This window comes from Aulonocara stuartgranti (assembly GCF_965226115.1).
Source record: "Aulonocara stuartgranti genome assembly, chromosome: 22".
Classification (NCBI taxonomy): Eukaryota; Metazoa; Chordata; class Actinopteri; order Cichliformes; family Cichlidae; genus Aulonocara; species Aulonocara stuartgranti.
The window spans coordinates 34,317,660-34,344,182 of NC_138957.1; the positions used below are offsets into that span (position 1 = coordinate 34,317,660).

The 26,523-nt window shown below is 43.3% G+C and overlaps 1 protein-coding gene across 4 annotated transcripts; it reads left to right on the forward strand.

The window, feature by feature from the left end:
* The first annotated feature begins 312 nt into the window (after positions 1-312).
* On the forward strand, positions 313-25,381 carry iffo1a (intermediate filament family orphan 1a). 4 transcript variants are annotated; one of them, XM_082522740.1, is made up of 10 exons: positions 316-561; positions 897-1,989; positions 13,082-13,142; positions 13,927-14,022; positions 14,311-14,451; positions 14,524-14,711; positions 14,806-14,923; positions 19,487-19,576; positions 19,841-19,971; positions 22,460-25,381. In XM_082522740.1, exons 2-10 carry the CDS (start codon positions 1,025-1,027, stop codon positions 22,611-22,613), a joined length of 1,944 nt encoding a protein of 647 aa, XP_082378866.1. In that variant the 5' UTR covers positions 316-561; positions 897-1,024; the 3' UTR covers positions 22,614-25,381. The 4 variants fall into 4 exon arrangements, with proteins under 4 accessions (XP_082378864.1, XP_082378865.1, XP_082378866.1 ...); XM_082522741.1 differs by having other exon boundaries at positions 321-561; positions 14,527-14,711; XM_082522738.1 differs by having other exon boundaries at positions 313-561; positions 14,311-14,711.
* Positions 25,382-26,523: the final 1,142 nt, after the last annotated feature.

Here is a 26,523-nt window from a genome sequence, read left to right on the forward strand (position 1 = left end):
AGTCTGTAAAAGTCACTTTTGTGACTATGGAAACACCTGACATGTGTAATGAGTGTAGTTGACAAACGCTGGTTGTAACTGAACGTGAGCTGGCTCTATAATGTGCTTAGTTTTCTCCATGTCACCAAAGTGGTTTTGCATAAAGTTGAAATGCATTTGTAGTCTGACTGCTGGAAGGTCGTTAATGCATCTGGAGTTGTTCAAACTGTCTAGTTTCTATAAGTGTCATCTCTGTAAACAAGTGCGCAGATTGGCGCTAGCTTTCTCTCAGATTTGTGTGCTTGTTAAACTATTTTAAAGGAATTTTGGCTAATTGAGGAGCTCTAAACTTCGGTTGTTGGTATTTATACCAAAATGCTTTCATTTACGTTTAAGTAGATTCTCCTTTAGTCCGGTTATTACTGTAGTTGAAACGTCTTGGTGTCCTGCTTTCAGAATGAGTACGGTAAGCTGCAGCCGCAGTCACTCGCTTGTTTATTCCTGGTCTGTGTCGCACCGCTGATTCACTGACTTCGCCTGATTACCTGGAGCCACAGTCGGCGTTTACACCTCGGACTGTAGGTACGTTGCATAAATGTTCATAAAGGCAAAGTAATATTTATTTAGCGTGATGGGTTTTTTTTTCTTTCTTTCTTTTTTTTCCCCTCCAGTGCTTGAATTAAGAGAAATCACGTTTTGGTAGTGCGCATCGCGGCTCTATCTCGCTTTAGAAATTAGTCCTGCCTAAAAGTTTACCGTAATTCTGCTGCAGGGTGCAGTGGTGTATCTGCTTTTACGAGTTTTATGCTCCATTGTGCGCGCACAGCTTTACTGCAGTGCTCGTTTTGGATTTGATCATTATACTGCCATTTTGGGCCCTTAAAGCATCATTTTAAAACGCATCCTCTGACTTTCAGCGCACAGCTCCTCCGCATAAAGAGGGTCATCGGGTGTAATCGAGAAGAGGCTGCTGGGCCAAGTTCCACTTTGGGATCATAAATATATTAAATTGCCTCTCCGAGTGAATCTATAAAAGTCTGGGTTCATGCCGGATTTCGAGCACTTCAGATTTTCCTACTCTAGTATGAATCCGGTCCTGGAGGAGAGCGGTTTCCTGGCACCGCAGCAGCAACATCCCCAAATGCCGAGCCAAACAGATTCCGCCATCCCAGACCCGGGCTACTTCCTGGGGGACCACGGCAGGTTCGGGCTTGATGGGTTGTCCGGGCTGGACCTGGGCGCTCTGCCACCGTCGGGCCTCGCCTACCTGCACCTGAGCAGCCCCTTGCACCGCGTCCCCCCGGCGGCCACGGCTCTGCGCAACGACCTGGGCTCCAACATCAGCGTGCTGAAGACCCTGAACCTGCGCTTCCGCTGCTTTCTGGCCAAAGTGCACGAGCTGGAGCGCAGGAACAAGGTGCTGGAGAAGCAGCTGCAGCAGGCTTTGGAGGGCAACAGCGGGGGCGATGGACACCAGAAGCCCCTCACCAAAGACATAGGAGTCCAGACCGGATTCATCGGGCCTATCCCTCCAAGGCCGGGTTTCATCCCGCTCCTCAACGCCAACAATTCTGCCTACCTGCCCGGAGGCCTCCTTTCCCCCACCTTGAACCCCCCTCCTCTGTTTGACAACAAATACCTGAGCACGGATTCAAACTCCAACCTCACCACCTCCGGCTTCTCCATCAGCCCGGCTCTGAGTCCCATGGACCCAACCAAAACCATCACCAACATCAACGAGAAGTACTCCACCCACACCGGGACAAACACCTCCAACGCTCCCCCACCTCCCCCTCCTCCGCCACCTCGCTTCCTCCCCGGGACGATCTGGTCTTTCAACCACACCCGCCGCTTTGGCACCGGGAGGGAGTCGTGCGTCACGGGGCCCGGGGTCTCCTGGACGCACCCGGACGGCGTTGGAGTCCAGATCGACACCATCACGCCGGAGATCAGGGCTCTGTACAACGTGCTGGCTAAAGTGAAGAGAGAAAGGGATGAATATAAAAGGAGGTAAGGGGCGCTGGGTGATAAGATGCTTTACCTGTGATGTGGAGTTTTCACCATGGTGTGTGTGTGTGTGTGCTCGCGTGAGTGTGCGTGCACAGGTGGTTTATGACATCATAGGTCTGATTTTTGTCTTGGAGATTAAGGATTCGGCTGCTTAGACATTCAGAGATTTCTTCTGCATCACTGAGCATATCGTCAGGTTCCAAACAGTCCAGTTGGGCCAGCAACTGCAGATCAACTTCTCTATTATACTTGTCTAATAGACCTTGGCTATGGGGTCAGTGGTTCTGTTGAACTCTTAGTTAAATAATAGCTGTAATTCACAAAATAATAAAAAATAAATAAAACTGTGTTATAAAACAATAGCTCATTTTTTTAATGTATTTTTTAATCTTAATAAAATTAAAGAAAAATAACAATTTGCTTTAAATTTACAATTGCAGCAACAGATTTGTATAAAATAATAACGCAATTTGGTCACACAAAAGAAGCAGTGATTCAGGTAATAGAAATTATTTATGCAGCACCTTTGAAGCTGAGTTTACAAAGTACTTCAAACCATCAAAAGTGATATTCCCAGAAATAGCAGCGTAATAATGAAAGTTGCAGTTTGCTTCAAAACCTCAAACCTTTGGCTCCATGTCAGTGCGTGGTGCAAGTTTCAGTTTCAGTAGGTCTACACCCAAGAGCTACAGTGAAAGAACAGACTTACAGTGAAGCTGAGTGAAAATAACAAGAAAATAGGAATGCAAAATACACATTTTCCTTAACAAATAAAAGATATCAAACATTGCAATAACATCAGGCAGTTAGTAAAACAACAAAAAGCCCAGAAGACACAATATGAACAAAGAACTAGTTTATAAAAATATGTTTTCAGATGTGATTTAAATCAACTTTTTTCTTTTTCATGTTGCTGTGGTTCATGTGTGTCTTTCTTCACTGACAAATGCACTCACTGATATTCAGCATTCAGTAAAAGGTGACTCAGTTTCTACAACCACAGTTTCTAAAAAATGACACTGTGTAAAATGTAAATAAAAACAGTGCTTTGCAGATATCAAAAACACACATGAATGGAGAAAAATATCAAAGGTTTAAACTGAGAAAATTTAGCATATCAAGAAAAATATTAGATCATTTTGAATTTGATGGCAGCACAACGTCTCAAAAACGTTCAGGGAGGGTTGTGTTTACCCCTCTGCTGTCTGTGAACTGAGGAGACCAGCTGCTGGACGGTTTGGAGAGGAATGCTGTCCTGTTCTTGTCACAGGATTCTAGCTGCTCAACAGTCCTGGGTCGTCTTTATCCTATTTTCCATTTTATGATTGTCCACATGTTTTCATTGGTGAAGGTCGTTCAACCTCGGGCTTTTTTACCGCAGAGCCATGCTGTTGTATTTAATGCAGATTTAGTATTGTCTTCCTGAAATATCCAAGACCTTCCCTGGGGAAAAATGAATAGGGGCACATGTTACTCTAAAACCTGTATATACCTTTCAGCATCGATGGTGCCTTTCCAAAGGGGCAAGCTGCTAGTGCCTTATCGGCACTAATGCACCCCCATACTGTCAGAGATGCAGACAAAGATTCTGAGTGCCAGGCTGGATGGTCTCTCTTGTCTTTAGTTTGCAGACACAGCATCCATGCTTTCCAAATAGAATTCCACATTTGGATTGTTTTGCTTTACTTCAGTCCATGTTAAATGAGCTTTGACCCAAAGACGGCAGCAGTGTTTCTGGATGTGTCTTTCTCTGTACATGACAGAGATTTAACCCAGATTGAACTGTGCTCACAGGTAGTGATTTCTGGGAGTGTACCTGAGCCCCTGCTGTGATTTCCATCACAGAATTAATGTCTGCTTTTAACGCAGTGCCACTCAATGACCCAAAGATCCAGCATCCAGTCCACATTTTAAGCCTTGCCCATTGTGCACGGAGATTTCCAAATTCTTTTGATGATATGATTTACTGTCACTTGATGTGAGATTTCCATATTAAAACAGAAACACAACAAAGTATAAGATAACATACGGTTTATTGAAAGTTGAGAAATTCCTGATAGTTTTTGTCTGTTTAGCTGAGGGTAAAAAAACAGAAGGATGTAGTAAAAGATGAAAGCATCACTCTGAGTGTTTCAGGGTCATCTGACTCCTTTTCTCAGAATCATATCGACCTGAAACCACAAAATATTGATGACGGGCCGCAGCAGCAGCACCTGCCCTCTGATACCAAGAAAACACCAATGCTGCTCATCTTTAATTCAAAGTAAATAAGACATCATTTGAAGCCCTTTTGTTAGGAGGAAAAGAAACTCATCATCGATGTAAAACTGATTACATTTCTACTACTAAACAAAGCTAAGTATTGGTTTCCAAATACAGATAAAAGCACCACTGATATCTTAGATGAAAAATAGTGAAAAGGTACAGCTGAGTAAGAAAATGGCCGACCCGATCACCAAGCTGGCTCCAGTTCCTCTCTGCAGTGATTGATTGGTCAGAAAAACATGAAACCTGATAGTTATTATATTTAAGTGCAGTCATAAGTCACCCTGCGAGGATGGGCGCTGCCATTAATGTCTCTGGCTGTACGGGGTCAGCGAGGGCGATGCTGCTGATCAATGAGCAGGGCTGCTTTACAGGATGTTTTTAGTCGGTCGCTTTTTAAAAGTGCTGCAAAACTCCGCAGAAACACTGTTTGAGTCATAAAATCTGAAAGTGCTTTGCCTTCATTTGTCAGCTGTTTATTTCTCTGGATTAATCAGTGAACTCTGGTGCCAGTCACTGCTTTATTTTGAGGACTACTTGGATCTTTTTATGAGCTTTATCACAATTTACATGTAATTTTACGACATCTTATTTTTCATTACCCTGGGGAAATATGTAGTTGGTGCAGAGCAGGGTGCTTCAACGCTACCTGCGTTTTTGCTAATCTTCTGCAGTCGTGGTTTATTTTAGGCAGTAGATTTGTTGTACAGCTCGCAGAAAAAACAGTTTCACTGCTGACCTGTTCCCCTCTTAAAGACATTGAAACACTATTTTGCACCGCTGCTTTATGCTGAAAAAGCACTGACCTCACTGCTTTGTGCATCAGCCTGCTGAGGCAGGAGGCCTCGGCATGACAGACCTTCAGTCACATCGATTTCACTCAACAGCAGTGACTCCCTGACCTGTGATGTTCAGATACTGCTGAGCTTTTAGTTTTTGCACTGCACTAAATTACATTAAATTCTTGTCTTTTTAAGACCTTTGAGAGTGACGTGCAGATAGAAACGATTTAAAAATTTGCGGGCACCAGTTTGAATCATTTTAACATGTTTTCAGTCATTTTGTCATGACAGGATAGATGATTACTGCAGTGTCCTTAAGCATTCGCTACTCTGGAGCACAATAAAGTAAAAGGTTAGGTGAGAGCTCAAACGTTTAATGAAGTAAATGAAAGTGAAACTCAGAAAGCAGCAAGTTCATCAACAAAAATCTGACATGAATGGTTTATAGACATATTAAACACGACGTGCTTGGTTTGGGTATTAATGTGGGACTGCCACTCCTGAGATACTTGAAAAGACACTTTGTTGCCACATTTAAGTGCAGTGGAACTTAAATGCAACATTTTTCAGTGTGCTGGGTTAACGTTGCAAAGGGGAATAATTTAACCCAAACCACGGTTAGCTGTTTAAATTTAGCGAGTAGATTTTGGCGTTCAGAACTAAAAACCTCATTGTCAAAGATGTAACCTAACCTGATAGCTTTTGGTACCGGAGCCTCGCCAGTAAGGAAAAGCAAAAGTAAATCAATCAAAGAAAAACAAAATCCCAAACCCTTCCATCCTCCTAATCAGGACTTTTATTTGTGTGCAGGGAGCTAACGAGGGTTTTTATATATTATTTTACAAATGTTCTTTGCAAGTTTAATTATCTACCATGGAGAGCCCTTTAAAAGCCTGAATCGATGCAGCTCTGACGGACAAATGTGAAAGTCTTTCTTTTATTTATTTCCTTGCTGGCAAAACTGTGTCGCAGTTACATGGGTTGAGCATAGAAACACCAAAATTCACTCAAAAAGCAAAATTACAAATACATAACAATATTCTTCCTGAGCTGACTGATTTTCTTTCCAGTGAGGATAAAGGTCTTCAGTTTCCCTTTCATGTGACACGTTCAGCTTCATGTGTGTCTGCAGGGACACGCTGTCTGGGGACAAGTTGAAGATGAGCTGTTGTTTTTCTCTCTCATGAGTCATCCCCTCCTTTCTTTCTTTCCTCCTCCTGTTTGATCCTTTTTTTTCTATCCCTCCTCCTCCTCCTCCTCCTCCTCCTCCTCCCTGCTGGGTCTTGTTTTGGTACCTGCAATGCAGCACCGGCCTGTGACTGCCAGCAGTGATGTCACCCCACCTGACACCTCCCTCTCTTCCTTCTCTCCATTTTATCTTTTTACCCTCTGCTTCCCTCTCAGCGTCTGGCATCTTATTACATTTCTCCATTTCTAAATGCTCTCACTCTGCCCGGTCTTCCTCTTTGAGTCTCTCTGTCCTCGCTGACTCCTCATCCCTCTCTGCACTCCCCACCTCCCCACCCAGTGTGTCCGAGGCGAGCTTCTGCAGCGTCAGAGAGGCGCTGACATCAACATCTTTGTCGTCATCATTAGCTCGTCTCCAAACTACACAGCTGCAAAATGCTCGGGTTTCTTTCTCCGACGTTCTGCTTTTTGCAAACATTAATAATGATTAATAGAAGTTAAAAGTATGCAGACACGTATGGATGGCTGAGCGTGCCATTTAATAAGCACAGCATTAATTCTACTCCCCGTATCTGGGAAGTTATCCAATCAGATGTTGAGTAAACTCTAAGGGTTAAAACAATAAAGCTGACTGTGTGCAAGTGCCAATAACTGCACTTCCTCTACTGTCCACTTGAGGCTGACTGCAAGAGTGAAGTTCAAACAGGAAGTCTATGAATGCAGCTGTACAGTTTATGAATGGAGCTGGCAAATCATGCTTTAGCCCTCCACCATCGTGTCCCAATCTCTGGCTCCAACAAACGAAATCCAACATGGTGGTAACCCAAATGGCAGTCTTGAGTCTTTAAAACGTGCAGTCCAGAAGCACTGGTGACATTATAGAGGCTGCATATGAGGGCAGTTTATTTGACACCGGGTTGGGAGGTTTTTCTCCCAAACAGCGTTACTGAGATGATGTGAGCTGATGTGCTTTCACTGGTCAGACCAGATCAAACATCTGCAGATTTTCAGCCACATATTGCACATAAATACACACTGACACTGTTGTGTTATCTCCTCTGGCATTAATCGCTCACTCTGTAACAGAGAGCAGCAAATGTCAGTGACTCATACTTTTTTGTGTGCTGGAGGAGAGCGAGATAGCATCACCTTGCATACAGACGCAGGTTTCCTGATAGTGTCATGTCTTTACTCCTTGAGAGCCTGTTAGGTTTAACCCTTGAAGCAGTTTTCTGCTCTAAGCAGTTTCTGTTTATTTCAGCCTGCTTATTGAACAACATGACTGGATGTGCATTCAAACTTTTTCAGGGTGGACGCTGCCTGTGCAGCCATCATTGTGCACATACTGTTCTCATGGCCGTCAAATCACGTCTTTGTTGACGTGTCAGAACCTCATCATTAAAGGTACAGGAAGGTCGTCACATGCATCTTTAAAGGGGAAAGATTTAAGGAAGAGTGTGTGTCACTGTTTATCTCCCTTTAACTGTTATAAGTTGCACTCACTGGTCACTTTATTAGGTATACTGGTACCTTTCCTAGTACTGGGTTGGACCCTGTTTTGCCTTCGTTTTCATGGCATAGATTCAACAAGGTGCTTGAAATATTCCTCAACGGTTTATAAACCGTAGTGGGAAATTCCCAGTGGGTCAGCCGTTTCTAAAATACTCAGACCAACTGGCACCGACAGCGATGCCACGTTCCAAGTCACTTAAATCACCTTTCCTCCTTATACTGCTTTTTCCTTTGAAATTCAGGGCATCGTCTTGATAATGTCTGCATGCCCAAATGCATTGGCTGATTAGAGCTGAACTAAAGAGGGTGCTGATGAGTTTATAACTGTATGTGAGGTGCAAACGTCCCGTTTTTTCAGGAAAAGTTGCTCATTTAAATGTGTACTAGGTAGTTTTTTTAGGTTTTTGTGAACCTGTTGCAGGTGTTGTCACACTTTATAAGGAGATCCACTGTGTGATGATGAGATGGTAAAAAGAGGTCAGGAGATTGTAGGTCGAGCAGTTTGCTTTTCCACAGGCTGTAGGTCAGTTTAGCATAGTTTTTAGTTTTTAGATGTCAGCATGTTTAAGGTGGTCAGAGTAAATCCGATGTTTGCCACTTTTGACAAGGATGTTTTTGTGATGATTTTTTTTTTTTTGTCACAAGCTTTGTGTAACTTCTCATTTTTCTCTTTGTCTCTTTGAAATTGGAACAGTTTTAAAATCACTTTGTTGGTGAGCTTGATTTTGCTCCAGGTGCCGTTCACCTTGATTAATATTTAGCAGCTTTGCTGTGTGATGCTGCAGCCATGGTGATTTTACTTTTTGGCTTCTGCATCTATAAATAAATGACAGAGCTGCAGTTTGCTGTTTACTGAGGTGTTTTCTGCCCGTGTGTCACTGATGCTCTCTCTAAGGACAGAACAACGACCTCTGCAGATGTAACTTCAGTGTGAGGATGGTGAAATTCACATTCACAGTATTGCCCAGCTCTGATGAAGGTCGGCAGCTAAAACCTCATTGGAGATAAAGATCACAGTCTCACTTAAAGGAAATCAGTATTAAATGGTTCTGAGCCTTTCAGTCGATATTGGCTCGCTCTGAGAACAAGTCGGTTTCAGGTGGTTTGATCAAACGAGCTGCGTCGTTACTGCAGAGGGCTTTTCAAATTCTTTGACGTCACATCTGAGTGCAGCGCAGTGGCCTGGGCTCATTCTTAAAAAGTAAACGGTAAACGGTTTACGAAGCGTCTGCATCACCCAGCAGTTAGGACGTCAGCGCAGGTACACCGGCTGCTGTGTCTTTAATCAGTCAAACACACCGACCACCAGCAGCCTCACTGCAGAGCTGCGTGTTAGGACTGGCAAACAGACGAGAGCGAGGACAGCAGCTCGCTCTCTCTGGTTTTCATATCTGAGCACTGACTCGTGTCGTTGCAGCTGAAACACACCAGCTGCTTCATAGTTAATATTCAGGCTTTGAGTTGGCTTGTTGGTGCCTCTCCAGAGCACCTGTTGTCATTGTCATTGGCACCAAAGCAGATCGAATGGACTCACAATGGTTTATGCTTCCTTTTTTTTTTTTTTTTTTTTTTTTTGGCCTGTCCCGTTTGGCTCTTTTGCATCAGAATTGTTGTCTAAAGGCAAAGAAAGATGCCCAACGGATTTACTTTACCAAACTGACCATCCCAGCCTTGCCGTAATGGTCCATTTGATTCACCTTTTATTGTTTATTTTATTTTCACTTACTGAATACGGGACAGACTTGACTGAGGGAAAGAAGGGGAGAAAGAAAGAGGGAAAGAGAAACAGCTGAGAAGAGGGACGGGGGAGAAGGGCAAAAGACAAAAACCAACAGAACGGGCAGAGAAAAAAAAATGCATATATCAATCACCTGGATCACCTGCTGAGAAAGAAAAAAGAAAGCAAGCAGAAGAGAACAAGAGTAATAGAATAAACAACATCACAATGATATATGGGAATATGACAGTAAATACTAAATGTTAAACATTATTGTGCAGCACATAAGATCGACAGCACACAGTGTGCTTTGAGGTAGGAGCCAAAAAGGGTGTAGTTTGTGGGTGTGATCACCCGTGTGTACACCTGTGAGCATGGACGCGCTTGTTTTTTGTTTTTTTAAAAGGTTCCTTCATGTAATAATCTGCTAGAGGGTGTGGGGGGGCCACAGCCCCGTCCTCCAGGGCATGAAGCAGGTATGGAGGAGATCAAAACTCCAGACATCCAGAGGCCCCCAGAACACAAGAGACCAAGGAAGACCAACAGAGGGGCAGCTGCGCCACTGTTCCAGTAAGAGCTGAGGAGAGTCCCAGATGAGGGCTCACTCAGCAGCCGCGGAGCAGAAGCCAGGGGGAGTTGCAGTGACGCGCCCGTGAGCTCCGCCGGCAGCCAGCTGCGCCTGAGTGACCGAGCCCCAGGCCGAGAGGCCGGGGGCACCCCACCTCCGAAGTGGCCCGAGCGAGCCCCAGGCTCCAGGCCCCGATAAGCGGCCGCCAAGGAGTGAGCCGGTGTGTACCTGGACGCCCATCCCCGGACACAAAGAACCACCAACGCACCGATGTCTGAGGGGGTCCGCCACTGGCAGGGGAAGTGGTGGTAGGGGGAGATAGGCCTCCAAACCTTGGAGGGCCTGAGATGTCCCCAGAGAGGTGGCGCCTGATACCCAACCTGACATATAGACACAGATATACAGGCACACACAGACACAAACATCCATTCCCCCCCTCATGCTCTCATATGCACTTACTCCACACTCAACCAACGTGGAGACAGACATAAAGAGACGCTGTACACACGATCACACTCCCCAAGCGTACTCTACAAACCGGGTCTAGGTACCCTTGCCCCTGGAGGGGGGAACTGCACCCAGACCCAGGTGGTGTTTCCCTTTTCCCTGCGGTGGGGGGAGGCAGACCGCCCCGACTCCGCAGCAGCAGGAAGGCTCCACACTCCAGACCGCAGTCGGACGGCCAACTCCTCCTCCTAGCCCCCCTGCTCCAGCAGGTCGCAGAGAACGGGGGTGAGAGAAGACTCCAAACCTCCCTCCACCCGCTCATTGTAATGTTGATGCATGTGTGTTCTAAGGTGCATTTAAAACCCAGGAGGGCATGGAGCTACCTGCCAGAGAGCAGCAGGTAAGCGCATGGTCCCTCCTGCTAGCCCTCAATGTCTACGTGTATTTAAAATTGAGAGGTGGGCAACGATGCCAGGGGTGGGGTATACACCCTGATGGTACTTTGGACTCCGTGTATCGTGCCCACCCCCAAGATCCTATATGTATGTGTAATGAGAGTGTGAGTAATGTGAATGTCTAAGTTGTGGGATAAAATTGAGGCAGAGGCAGCCAGAAGGGGACAATGGTTAAATGGTTTATGCTTCCTGACAGTGCAGAATAATAACCCTGGAGTTTAACTGACTTTGTGTTGCACTGATGGTGTGTTCTCTTGATCAGCTGTTCAGGAAGTCATGTGATACATGTGACTGCAGAGATTTTACCCCAGTTTAAACTTTCATGATCTAAAACAGATTAGACCATATGTCCTGCTATCGTATATCAGCTTTATCTAATCCACTGATCGGTCCACATCCAGAAGGGTTTCTTGTCACAGTTATTTTTGAGGTCTTCAGAAGCTTCCTCTGATCTCATGTTACTTTACATATGTGAGGAATGAGTGCAAAGACATCCGATCAATACTATACATTAAGCTTTAGTGTCGTATCAGGAGAGATGGTTGAATATTATTGAATATACCCTCTAGCAGATCATTACATGAAGGAACCTTTTAAAAACAAGCGCGTCCATGCTCACAGGTGTACACACAGGTGCTCACACACACAAACTACACCCTTTTTGGCTCCTACCTCAAAGCACACTGTGCGCTGTCGATCTTATGTGCTGCACAATAATGTTTAATATTTAGTATTTCCTGTTATATTCACATAGATCATCGTGATGTTGTTTATTGTATTGCTCTCATTTTCTTCTGCTTGTTTTCTTTTTTCTTTCTCAACAGATGATCCAGGTGATTGATATATGTATATTTTTTATTTTATTTATTTATTTATTTTTTGTCTGCTTATTTAGTTGGTTTTTGTTTCTTTGCCCTTTATCCCCGTCCCTCTTCTCTGCTGTTTTTTCCCCTCTTCCTTTCTCCCTTTTCTTTTCCTCATTCAAGTCTGTCCCGTATCTAGCAAGTGAAAATAAAAAAATAAATAGAATAAACAATAAAAGGTGAATCAAATAGACCATTACGGCAAGGCTGGGATGGTCAATTTGGTAAAGTAAATCTGTTGGGCATCTTTCTTCGCCTTTAGACAATAATTCTGATGGCAAAAGAACCAAACGGGACAGGCAAAAAAAGAAAGAAAGAAAAAAAAAAACAGAAAAAAAAAATATATATTATTGAATATAATCGGATTTTGTCTCACTTTATTACATGGTGGTGCTAATAGTAAGACAAACCATTTTTCTTTTAATATCATCCTGAGGTCGTATTTATATGAGGCAGAAGAGGCATCGCACCACAACACAGGAACCAGATATGAGCCGGTCGTCCTGCTCTCTGTTTGTAGTGACTGCAGCGTGCTCTTCATGCCTTCATGCTCCAAATGCACACTTCTTGGTTTCTCCTTATGTAACACATGCTGAGTAATGACAGCGGTGGAGCTGGGAGGGGCCATGATGCTGCACAGTGTGGGTCTGTGTCAGGTGATCATGAAGGTTTTTGCCTTAAAGCTGCAGACATGAAGATAAAGAAGCGAAAATTCATCGCCTGTTTCAATCCATCTGAAAAAATCTCCACGGTAACCTGACAGACTAATTATTGTGACGTCAGCTAACACACACACAAAATCAAACTGTATTTCCCAAAGAAGTCACCAGCTGCAGTTGAAGGTGGTGGAGGTGGAGTAAGTTGAGTCAGGAGATGAGAGACTGCGATCAGGGGCAGGCGAACGCCACCAAGGAGCCCAGTGTGAGAGTGAGCTGTCGACTGAGTGCTCAGTACTACTCATGAGGACGTTTAGTGCAAATGAGTTTTCTCCAAAGAGTGTCTGAGTTCAGTCTTAGAGATCAGGCGAGGAGCTCAGGTAGAGCTGCTCATCATCAGCTAAGGTGGCTCAGTCTTCTGACTGTGGGACACAGTAGGCGGAGTTAAACTCTGTAGGAAAGTGTTGCTTAAACTAAACAGCTGATGGCCGTGGTAATGCTTTGTGGAGTATGAATGCATTCACTTTTTTTTTCTAGTGTTATTGCATTTTATTTTGTCACACGTAAACGTGTTTGTCTGCTTCAGAGAGTTTCTGTGCTTCACTCTGTGTGAGACGTCTGCTCTGCTTGTGTTTGCAGATGGGAGGAAGAGTACACAGCCAGAATGGACCTGCAGGAGAAGGTGGCTGAACTCGAGGAGGTAAAATTGACATAAAAATATTAGCTTGTGTTCAGATTAAATGTTTCTCATTTTAAAAGTGTTTGGTTTTACCGACACAGTCAGCTTCTCATCATGAACTCGGGTCTGATGATAGTCAGCTTTTTGAAGCTGAAGCATCAGCACATCAGTGCAAATTTAGCTCGTGTCATTTTCATGAAGCTGGTAAAACTGTTTTTACATACTTCTCTCTGATCCTTAAAGTAAGACGTGTGTCCTTCGGTAAACTTTGTCCTCTCAGTTGGGGATAGTTCAGTTTACCTGGAGCACACCTAATATTAGTGAGCAGCTCGAGAGCGGGGCCTGGGCTGTGTGAGTTGGAAATACAGCATCAAGCTGGACCACTATTTCTATTTCTGTTTTGAAAATGCACAGAGCAGAGAAAACAGCTGTTCCAGGGTTTTTACAAATCCTTAAAAAGTTCTTAGATATGTAACCTCAGATGTTTTAAATGTTCTAACACTTCATCAGATATACAGATATTTTTAGTGCTTAGAGTTTGCATTCACAGAACATATAACCTGCTCAAACTTTAAATAAAAAGAGGAGAACAAGGAGATAGGAGGAAATGTGGGTTTAAAACGTATGGGTCCAAGAAAAAGCACCAGGAATGGGATGGGATTGAGATGAGCTGAAAAAACATTTCAAGTTTTTGATTGAGGTTGAAGAAAACATCACGTGTGGACATAAAGACCTCACGGATGTCTTACACTTGCATACCTGTGCAGAGCTGATTGATCTGACCCACAGATGTTTGTGTTCGTAGGACCTGCAGGAGAGCGAGGTGTGTCAGGACGAGCTGGCTCTGAGGGTGAAGCGGCTGAAAGAGGAGCTCGTTCTCTTCAAAGGACTCGTCAGCAACGTGAGTCTGCTACAGCTTTATAAAAAGAAATGAGTCACAACTTCATCCATTTAGTTTTTAGGCATTAATTACATCTAATTACATGTGTCGGCCTGGGACTGTGCACATAAGCTCGATTGGTCCATATCCTGACAAAGGTTTTTTTTTTAAATGGTGAAATGCTCTTTTTTCCCTTTTATAGACAGAGAAAAAATACACAGAAAAAACATGATATTGTTAGCTTTGTGTTTATTTACCAGAACAAGAGGAAATATGACTAAAATGAAAACTTTTCTGTCTTTGGGTCAGAACCTGTCAGATCTGGACACTAAAATCCAGGAAAAGGCCATGAAGGTGGACATGGATATCTGCCGCCGGATTGACATCACCGCCCGCCTCTGTGACGTTGCCCAGCAGAGGAACTGCGAGGACATGAATCACATCTTCCAGGTAGATCCACAGCCACAAAATGTCCTGAACCACAGTCTGCTGCAACTTTCAAACCAACCCGTCTCCACGCAGCAGGTGCCCACGCCGCCCTCCACTTTGAGCCGCCGGGTCAGAAAACACAGCGGGCAGTCATTGAAGGGCGGGGACGGAGACGAGCTCAGCGTGTCGGAGAGCGAGGGAGGTGGGGCCAAAAGCGAGGATTCATGCAGCACGTCGGCCAATCAGATTAATGAGCAGATGCAGAAGATGCTGAACCAGCTGTAGGTGTTTTTTGTTCTTTATTTAACGTCTGAAACTTTCAGAAATGATGCTTAAACAGCTTGTGTGTGTGTGTGTGTGTGTGTGTGTGTGTAGGAGGGAGTGTGAGTTTGAGGATGACTGTGACAGTCTGGCCTGGGAGGAAACTGAAGAAACTCTTCTCCTGTGGGAAGATTTTCCAGGATACACACTAGGAGTGGAACCACAAGGAGAGGTACGCACACACACACACGGGCATTGACAGGATTTAACTTGATTAAATGCTCCTTGCTTTCTACCCTTGACAGACAACCAAGCACAGTGTGATAATACTGTATGTAATACGGGATATAATACATGTTGTGTATCTGATAGTATTTAGCTTAAATGAGAAAACATCTGCACATTTCATGCTTTTCCATATAAAAGAGTTAAACCTGGAAGTGTTGAAACACTGCAGCAAACGTGTGTGCTGCGGGCGGTCTATCCTTCAAGCTCGGGTGCTCTACCAGAGGCCTGGAGGTCCTGCTGCAGTATCTTAGCTGTTCCTAGGATTGCGCTCTTCTAGACAGAGATCTCAGATGTAGTTCCTGGGATCTGCTGGAGCCACTCACCTAGCTGCACTGCATTTAGTGCACCAGTTACCACTGGGACCTTCCCCTCCACATCTTCTCTGAGCCCTTGGTACTTTTCTAGCTTCTCGTGTTCCTTGGTTTTGATGTTGCTGTCATTCGCTATCAGTATGGCCGTGTATCTTCTGCTTCTCCACCACCACTGTGTCCGGTTGGTTAGCCACCACCATTTTGTCCGTCTGTATCTGGAAGTCCCACAGGATCTTAGCTCAGTCATTCTCCACCACCCTGGGGTGTCTCGCATTTTGACTTCAGTACTTTCAACCCATACTCAGCACAGATGTTTCTGTATACTATGCCAGCCACTTGGTTATGGCATTCCATATACGCCCTGCCTGGTAGCATCTCCAGTCTCCCTCTCCATGCTGATGGTGGTTAGTCTCGGCAGGTATCGTCTGTAGTGCTGCATTCACATCATCTAGTAGAGCTTCTGAGGGTACTTCATGTAGTCTTGGTCACTGGCTACTGGAGGATCCAGCTTTCAAGCTTCACACACTAAACAATCCTTCTTCCATCAGGGACCCAATCTCGGGTGGGGTGGGGGTGATGATATCTCCCCCTGACCCCTTGCCGTAACATGTGTGTTGTAGTCTCTAGCCATAAAAGCACCTACAGCTCAGTTCTCATCAGGGTGCCCTGGTTCCTCAACACCTGATGCGGACCTTGTTGATCCATTATGACTTCATAGTTATCTCTCTGCAGTAGGCTTGCTTAGCATGGGGGGACCCTTACTGGATACAGATGCCTCAGGTGGGAATTAGACTTGTAACTCCCGCTCCCAAGGCATGTAGTCATACTACTACTATGCTATCCAGCTGTCTGTGTGTGTTAGAATTTATCTAAAAATAAAACATTTTTTATAAAATATGAGCAGTAGCATCCTGAAAAGTTGGATTATGGATTAAAGACACTGCAGCATCATGCTGTCTAACAGAAGGTGTTCGGTGTTTCCTGTCAGCAGCAGTGTTATTTTGTCCCACTTGGATGACCTGACCTGGTGGACGAGCTGTTTTTAGTCTGCAGCCGCGTCAGAGTCCATCCTGCTGACCTGTAAGCTGCTTTTAACCAGATAAACTAAACAAGGTTAATGACCCGCTTAGTTAGGAAACAAGGAAACTAAACAGAGCTGCAGAGCTCATCTTCACACATTTAATTCAATGAATCCTCTTTAATTCAGTGTATTTATTAAGTGTGCCTATGCCAAAAGGCACACTTATTACTATTCGTCGGATTTATTATTATTATTATTTTCCTTTTTCCTTTTGTGCGGCTGGGTCTGGAATAGTATGCTATGACTTTTGGTGTTTATGACTGTTATAGTTTTTTAAATATTTAGATTTTAGTGCAAATTTTGGCCCATTTCTAGGCCCATGAGAAAGATTCAACTTTTGGCCCCATAGAAACAGATTTCAAACTTCATTTGTGGTGTGTTGGCTCTCTCTAGTGGTATGTCGGGAGTGGTACGGCCTGTCTACCCGTATTTGGATTACCGTAATGACGACAATATCAACGGCGCGCACAGCGTCGCTGCTTTCAGGAACCATTGGAATTTTTAAGGTTGCGCGAACCATTGAATAGTTACGGTAACCGCAAGGGTGTATGCTTGGTGGAACACTCCATATCCCACAATTCATAGCACGCCTCTACCGAGTCAAACAATGGCGGCCACCATTTCGTTTAATATATTCCTCTTATTTGTGTTTCTAGGTCACAAAATAAACTTTTAAGATATTTTCAGGTGAGAATGTAGGTGTGTAAACGTCAAATATCTGCTCGTTTTGTCAAAACATCCCATATTAGCAACAGTTTTCTCACGATGTTGCTGCTAGCCGGCTAGCTAGCGCGGCTAGCGCTGCTTCGCTCAAAAGCACCCGGGCTTGGCTTACAGTGAGGTGGCTGACACTCGTTTCACCACCCGATCGCTCACCAAGAGACTGTTTTTCAGCTGGACTTATTTTTCGTTTATATGGGCCGATAATTCATTTATTCGTTTTAGTAACGGTATAAACAGTGAAAGGTGGTTGTCCAGATGCTGGTCGATGTGGGAAAAATAACTGAGTTGTTTGGTGGTGGCTAACGCGGAGCTCAGTCGTGGATAAGGGAAACCGAAGGCAGGAGCGTGAGGTGGTGGCTAACGCGGAGCTACAACAGAGGGCAGCTAGCCACCGGTGTATGTCTCTTTCCCCTCGTATGCGGGGAAAGAAACATGCGAGGCGGCCGCGGATCGACCGGTGGTGGCTAACGCGGAGCTCAATCGTGGATAAGGGAAACCGAAAGCAGGAGAAGCAGGCGGCTGCCGGTCGGAGCGTGAGGCTGAATTTCAGGTAAGAAGTTATGAACTGCACTCTATTTGGGTCAGATATAAACAGAGTTTAGGTGTGGTTTATTTTCGTTGTGCTGACAGTTACAATAACTGTACTGCGTGGGAAGTTATGAACTGTTTCTGAGAGACAAATAACACCAGGATCCTTTTTTTGTGTAGCTGACAGCTGGTAACTGTGCAGGGGCGGATCTAGCAAAGCTTTTGCCAGGGGGCCAGGTAGGGCATTAACAGGGAAAGGGGGACACAAAGATATACTTTTCTTTCTTGCTCTCATATAAAATATTTAGCTTTTATTAAATAGTTATCTGAATCTTACAACCAAAGTTTGTATAATAATACACAAGATTGGCTGTAGACCATTGTTAATCATTCAGAACACTGTGTAAAAATAACAAAAAACAAAAAGTGAATGAAAAGTGCATAAATATTTATTTTACGTGTTTGATGTGTGTGGCAGGCCGTGGTCTGCAGTGCCGCTGCAGGGGAGGTGGACCCACCTCAGCGGCATCTGCAATCACGCCTCTCAGGCGTAAAGTCTGTGCTCTCTCGGTTTTTTGTTTTTTTTTGTATGTGTCGGGCTGTGAGATGAAAAGCTACAGCCGGCTTTTTTGGGTACAGCAACTATGTGTGAAAAGTGGTCCATAACCCAATGCTTCAAAGCGTGTTCATGCAAACATTGTCGGGTCTGCTTATGAACCTCTGTGCACAGCGTCTGCAAATCGGGGCTGTACGAAGTCACCTCATCTTTACACAAAACTGTAAGCTGTCATCTGTGAGGCGCGAGCGGTGTTTGGTTTTACCATAGTTGATGGTGGAGAATGGCTGCTCTGCTGAGTTTTGCTCTCGGTATCCGTTTGAATGGCAAACTACACTGATTAGCGGCGGCATAGGCACACTTAAAATTTCTTCCGAAATTTTCGCTTTCTAGTTCTTTTATTATCCCTTTATTATTTTTATTATTCTTTTTATTAGTCAATGAGGTTCTTTTTTGAGTGTCATTCTGTCTGTAAACATGAGAGCTCAAAAAGCTGTAGGTGGATTCAAAACTTCGGTGTCCAGAGGAGGGTCATGTTAAAAATCCATTCAAATCTGGCTTACGTCCTTCAAGCTCTTCAAGGTCAACTCATTGATTTATTGATTGAAAATGGACAAAAAGAAATTATTCTTACACGTGTAGCATTTACTGTCCACTTATACATTAGAAAGTAGTGTGTAAAGATTGTAAGTGTGACCTCTGACCTCTCCTTTAAGGATCTGATGGTCACAGCTAATAGAAGCTAATAAATTCAGTTTGCTTTTTTGTTTCAATATTGACTCAAATATATTTGTTGGTGATTTCAATCTTAATTATAATTAAAATAATGCAGAGCAGTGGTTCTAAAGAGTGCTCAGCCTTCACGCTGTGACTGGCTGATTATTAGAAGCAGAACTAATCTAATGCAGTTAAATCTCAAAGAGGGAAACACGTCTGGCTGAGCACTCACAGGAGGCTCAGCCATGAACAGCTGTGTGCTTAATATTTTGGGGTTCCTGCAGGGACAGTATTGATTTTGAAATAGTCATTAAGTTCTGAAAGAAAAGGTTTATTTATCTTTGTAATGATCTTTGTAATGTGTAATGACCTGCTAGTGCCACAGGGTGGCAGTATTGCACCTAGAAGCCGTTTGTCAAAGTTTCACACAGAAAAACAATACTTATTATTTTATATTATTATTATTTCTATTATCTTCTACTCCTTTATATATTGAGACTGTTGACTAGTTTTCACATTTGGACTTTGACCCTGAAAAATGTCAAACCTGAAGCAAACTTGGACTTTTTCGTTTTTCTTTTTTCTCTGCAGGAGGAGTCCATTGAGGAAGTGATCAAAGACACGGAGTCTCTGTTCAAATCTAGAGAGAAGGAATACCAGGAGACCATCGACCAGATCGAGGTGAGAAGGTCAGGTGCTGTTGGACGTGTTAAATAAGGGAAGAAGGACAGTGAGCTGGAGGCAACTCTCATACCTATAATTGTCCCTGCTGCAGGGACCTGCCACACATCGCCTGCATGTGTCTCCCCCTCACTGTCCAAAAGCTAAAATAACCACAACTAAAACTTAAGAAAGGAAAGACAGAATAAGATCCCCTTAAAGTTAGCAGCAGTCATGAAACAGCAGTGGGAATGTCAGCATTTCTGCCTCTCTGTGCGTCATCAGCTGGAACTGGCCACAGCGAAGAGCGACATGAACCGCCACCTGCACGAGTACATGGAGATGTGTTCAATGAAGAGAGGCCTGGATGTCCAGATGGAGACCTGCAGGAGGCTCATCACACAGAGTGGAGACAGGTAACACACACACACACACACACTCTATTAGATTCACTGGTCGTGCTTGTTTACATGACCTGTGCAAAACACCAGGCTAGAGCTCATGCTGAACAAAGACCTGGGTAGTGTCATGGTGTTAGTGTGAGCTAGTTCAGATTCTCAGCACGCCGATCTTCTCTTTTCCAAAGTCATAAATTCCCTTTCCCACCTTTCTTTGGTGTTTCTATCAAGGGCAAAAAAAGAGATTAGGAGATTGGTGCTACGTTTGGAACGTATCCATAGAAATGACAGATGCTGACCTCTGGTTGGACAGCAGCAATACCAGACTTTTTATTGGGTATACATACAGTGGGGCAAAAAAGTATTTAGTCAGCCACCGATTGTGCAAGTTCCCCCACTTAAAATGATGACAGAGGTCAGTAATTTGCACCAGAGGTACACTTCAACTGTGAGAGACAGAATGTGAAAAAAAAAATCCATGAATTCACATGGTAGGATTTGTAAAGAATTTATTCGTAAATCAGGGTGGAAAATAAGTATTTGGTCACCTCAAACTAGGAAAATCTCTGGCTCTCACAGACCTGTAACATCTTCTGTAAGAAGCTTTTCTGTCCCCCACTCGTTACCTGTATGAATGGCACCTGTTTGAACTCATCATCTGTATAAAAGACACCTGTCCACAGCCTCAAACAGTCAGACTCCAAACTCCGCCATGGCCAAGACCAAAGAGCTTTCGAAGGACACCAGGAAAAGTATTGTAGACCTGCACCAGACTGGGAAGAGTGAATCTACAATAGGCAAGCAGCTTGGTGTGAAAAAATCAACTGTGGGAGCAATCATCAGAAAATGGAAGACATACAAGACCACTGATAATCTCCCTCGATCTGGGGCTCCACGCAAGATCTCATCCCGTGGGGTCAAAATGATCATGAGAACGGTGAGCAAAGATCCCAGAACCACACGGGGGGACCTGGTGAATGACCTGCAGAGAGTTGGGACCAAAGTAACAAAGGTCACCATCAGTAACACACTACAACGGCAGGGAATCAAATCCCGCAGTGCCAGACGTGTTCCGCTGCTGAAGCCAGTGCATGTCCAGGCCCGTCTGAAGTTTGCCAGAGAGCACATGGATGATACAGCAGAGGATTGGGAGAATGTCATGTGGTCAGATGAAACCAAAGTAGAACTTTTTGGTATAAACTCAACTCGTCGTGTTTGGAGGAAGAAGAATACTGAGTTGCATCCCAAGAACACCATACCTACTGTGAAGCATGGGGGTGGAAACATCATGCTATGGGGCTGTTTTTCTGCCAAGGGGACAGGACGACTGATCCGTGTTAAGGACAGAATGAATGGGGCCATGTATCGTGAGATTTTCAGCCAAAACCTCCTTCCATCAGTGAGAACTTTGAAGATGAAACGAGGCTGGGTCTTCCAACATGACAATGATCCAAAACACACCGCCCGGGCAACAAAGGAGTGGCTCCGTAAGAAGCATTTGAAAGTCCTGGAGTGGCCTAGCCAGTCTCCAGACCTCAACCCCATAGAAAATCTGTGGCGGGAGTTGAAAGTCCGTGTTGCTCGGCGACAGCCCCAAAACATCACTGCTCTCGAGAAGATCTGCATGGAGGAATGGGCCAAAATACCAGCTACTGTGTGTGCAAACCTGGTAAAGACCTATAGTAAACGTTTGACCTCTGTTATTGCCAACAAAGGTTATGTTACAAAGTATTGAGTTGTATTTTTGTTATTGACCAAATACTTATTTTCCACCCTGATTTACGAATAAATTCTTTACAAATCCTACCATGTGGATTCATGGATTTTTTTTTTCACATTCTGTCTCTCACAGTTGAAGTGTACCTCTGGTGCAAATTACTGACCTCTGTCATCATTTTCAGTGGGGGAACTTGCACAATCGGTGGCTGACTAAATACTTTTTTGCCCCACTGTATTTAGGGAGGATGTTGGTATTGCACTGCAGTCTTTTTAGCATTGTGCTGCTAATAAACTGGGAACTAAGCGTGTCTTGAACTTTTTTCCCCTCATATATTTAAGCTTTGAAATCTGTGACGCCTTCACGATGATTTAAAGAATATTATGTACTGTGTTTATGAGAAGCTGTAAGTAAATATCAGCCCTCTTCCTGCAAAACTATGGTTTCTACAGGCCTGTTAATCTGCTGTCCTGGGATGAGATATCAAAATATTTTCAAGGAACTCAATAATCTGTCATTGTGTTTGATTCAGCTCCACTCCTGAGGGTTTATATTCAGAGAGCAATAATACCAATTGGCTTGAAGGACCTGGTCTCTACCTTCATCCTGAAATTGTGCTGGTAAGGTTTGCTCGGGCAAACCTGCGACGGTCAGGTTGGGTTTTTGATGAGCTGACAAGGAAACGCACAAAAAATATCTACCAAGGGTCACAGGGAGGGCAGGGTGAAAAGGTGTCGCAGGTGCAGCTTTTTGTAATTTACCTGCATTAACTTCATATCCTCATCACAGGAAGTCCACCTCGCTCATCTCGCTGACGGTGGATGACTCTGACAGCGAGGAGAAGGACAGGAAGAAGCCGGCGCTCCCCGCCGACTCGGAGATCAGCGACTCCTGCTGCGGCGTCAACGCCGCCATCCCACCTCTGACCTGGAGGAAACCCTAATACACGCTTCCTCTGAGGAAGAACAATGCAGAGCTTCCACACGTCTAAAATCATGTCTCTGTGATTTCTGTCACATTTTAAGTCTCCAGTGTGATTTTTACTGATCGTAAAGTCAGGCCAACATGGCAGCCGGAGATTCAGAGCCAAGCATGGAGGTTTTTACTGCTTTGAGGAAGAAGAGCTTCTCCTTACTGATGAACCTGTAGTTTCTTTGCAATATTAGTTATAGTATATGAAGTCATTTTAATTAAAAAAGCAGCAATAGTAATAGAGTGTGTGAGTGCTGCCCTCACATGGTTACCAGCTGTAACTGCACATCTGGAGGTCAAAACTTTACCGCACTTTAAAGAAAAGATGAGATGCCTGTGAGCTACATTATTGTATTTGCACACCGAGCTCACCAAAACCGTTGTTTGTAAAATGTCTCTAACGCTGCAGGATTAAAAGGACGCACATACAGGCTGTAATGCAGAAAGAAAGCAGTTTGCACAGCTCACTGTTCCAGCTCCATATTAAAGTGCAGTGGTTTTATATTACACTGACATTAGCAGCAGCTTCAAAATGTTAAAGCTCACGTTTAATTTGATTCTTTCTAACTGTAGTCAAGACAAAAATCCAGTGAAAGACCAGCTCGCCTTAAACCGATTTCCAGGACATTTTTTGGTGTGGGGGCATTTTGAAGGTTTAACCTTCACAATATTTACCTTACAGAAATCTTACATAAGTTTATTGATATGTACTTCTTCTTGAATTTGAAGTTTATTAAAAGCTCTGCTCCTGGTTTGTCTGTAAAAACTGATCCTTACTACAGTTTGGAGTTAAAATACTTCATTTTCCTCTCGGCGTAACATCAGCCGTGATATTTGAACAGATTTTGATACTGTGTAGTGATATACATGTAGTAATATAGATAATTTGGGGGTTTTGTAAGCTTTTGTACAGTTGTGGTTTCAGACCTCTCTCTCGCCTCCAGATCCATCTCAGTTTGAAAACATCAAAACGGTGCAAACAGGATCGGTTTGACAGTAAATGCCATTTAGATTTCTCACATTTTCTACAGATGATGTGATGCTAAAAGGTAAACTCTTATATTATGACAGTAATACTGTTTTTAAAAACCAGGTTAAATCACAGTTAAACTGATTTATTGTGGAAATGCCATTTTTAAACCTCGGTCTTGAAGAAATATTTTTTAAGTTAAATAATGTGGCAAAATGTACATTTCCACGTATTTTGGTGTCTGTGTTAAGATTCTATCTGGAATTAGTTCAGTATTTTTAGGATAATGTTAAAATGGACCTAAACAAATGCTCACATGAAACATGTTTTTAAATCAGGGCGTCCACGTAATCCCCGCAGGACTAAAGTTTAGACTGACAGTTTTTTTTTCTACTCGTGGATCTGTATGATGTCATAGAGAGAGGATATCCTGATATCTCCTACAGAAGCCTATCACACAGTTCACAGTTTAACTTGTATGTCTTTTTATGAGGGGCAGCCAATCAGAAGACGGTTGGCTAATAGGGGGAGGAGCTACAAGAGACAAATAAGGATTATTATCAACTGAATTATGCAGAGCTACTCTGACATAGCCCAAGAATAACAAATACAGAGCTGGAAATGATTGAAAAAGGCCCCCTTTAATCTTACACTTTAGGTAACACTCCCTTTTTTTATGTTATTTATTCTTAATACTGTTAATTAACAAGGCAATAATAGGTGTAATACAAATGTTATTTTTGCCTTTGATTTTCTGGGATCGGGAGGTATTTTGTCTTAAAGATGAAGATGCCACATTAGGTGGGACATACATGAGGATCAGTCACTGTTTATCTGTGTACAGTTTGTAAAGGACAAACACTGTAATTAATGTACATACCAATGCTGAAGTTGTGCTGCTGCTGGAAGCTTCATGGTGTAAATTTGGCTGAAACGATTCATATTTTTTACTTTATTTTTGTGGGTTTTTGTGGCCTTGCTGTTGCTCTCAGCTAAATCAGACCTAATGTTAGTGTCTCAGCAATAAAGCCTGCATCGGTGTAAAGTAAGAAAAGTCGAGCAAAAAGGCCTCCAGATGTGATTCAAAGCAAAAAGAAACAAACGTGTACAGGATGCTGCAGGAAAAGAGTCCTCATCACGACTTTAAATATGAGCGTGCTTCGGTCTTTGCTGATGCTTTGAATGTTTTCACTCCTTCAAATGTCATCACATCTTTGATTACTTGAATGTCTGCTTGTTAAGTAACCGGCCATATTCACCAGAGAAAAAACAGACCCATTAAAGGAACAGCCTGACCTCCAGTTTTCTTCACTGAGCACATCAAAAACATCCAATTTAAAATCTTTGTTCTTTTATGTGATCTCAGTGCAGGGAGAGAAATGGGCAAAGAGTCATTTTGTTCCTTTAATGATGAGAAAACAAAGCAACAAACTGCTATCGTTCAAAGCAAAGCTATCACTCACCATAGGAAACAGTGCAGACGCTCCGTTAGCCGAGTGCTTCATATCTATATTATCTGAATGTAAGTGGAATCTGTGGAGAGAGAAACGTGAATTTAAACATTTCAGGAAACACAGGAATGAAAGTGACTCTGATGAAAAAGAAAAAGCAAATAATCGAGCTGAAGGATGAAGCCATTTGTAGGAAAACCTATGAACGGAGTGTTTGAGCTGTCAGGGGTTCAGGTTTGAGTGTGTGGTGCACAGAGCTGTATGTATGTTTGATGAAATGAAAAGATGAGCAGAATAAAATACTTTGAAGAAACATAATTCTTTGGTTTTGTTCCCATGTAGCTACTCTGTTCACTCATCAATGAAAGGTTTTGTTTTAATAAACTTCTACACAAACAAACTTTACATATTCATATAAAAAAAAACTTCATCAATTCAAAAAGCTCGAGAATTTTTTTAAACTTCCTCTTTTGTTCTGATCGACTCTCAGTACGAAACTTTTCCAAGTTATCTTTGTCTTTCACGCCGTTTGTTCTTCCATTTAGAGGAAGTTTTGTCGTCACTTTATTATCCGCTGTGCAACATTTGGTGTTTTTTCTGGCTGTTCGTGTTAGTGAACAGAGGAGGTGGGCTACAACACCTGCTATCATCATCCACAGAGCCTTTTACAGATGAAAGTCACATCCTGACACCCTGATCTACACGATGACAGCAGCTGTGCGGATGTCCAAGGTCACAACCTCACCAGAAAATACCTGGTTTCTCCTTCAGGTTTTAGATCTGAAGAAGTGTTTTGGATGAGAGGACTGCTTTTGATATAATTTGCTTACACAAGTCTGATCTCAGTGTCTGATCTCAGTGTCTGATCTCAGTGGATTAACTGGGCTGAAATTACATGTATTCAAATTAAACACTAATCAGTTGTACTGTTAGTCTGAAATGTGTATAGAGAAGCACACGCTTAAAAAATAAATGCTTTGTATTCAGATTAGACGTTTCACTCCTTCAGAGACATCGCAGTTTGTCTTTACAAGCCCAAAGTTCAAAAGCAGGATCCACTCATGACTTGCTCTTTTTCTTGGTGTTTGCCATTGCAGAACTTTTCCATTCAAAAAAGAAATCAATCAAGTGGAAATTATTCTAATAGCTATGCACTCTATGCACTACAATGCTGTGCAGTGTGCACAAAGTCCAGGGGGGGAAAGCACAGAAACCAGTGGAGATGAAGGTAAAAATGAACCATTTTAAAGTTAAGAAATCACGCAATTTTGCTGAAGAGTGACAAAAAAACAGCCACCTGAAAATCTAAACCCAACATTTTCGACTTTAGAAAAATGTGGGAAAAAAAATCGGAAAATCCAGAAAAAGAGCGCAGTTATGCCGCACAGTGTGAGTAAAAGGAAAAGCAGAAAAAGACATTTAAATACTCACATAAAGACGCCGAGGACAGAAAACACCGG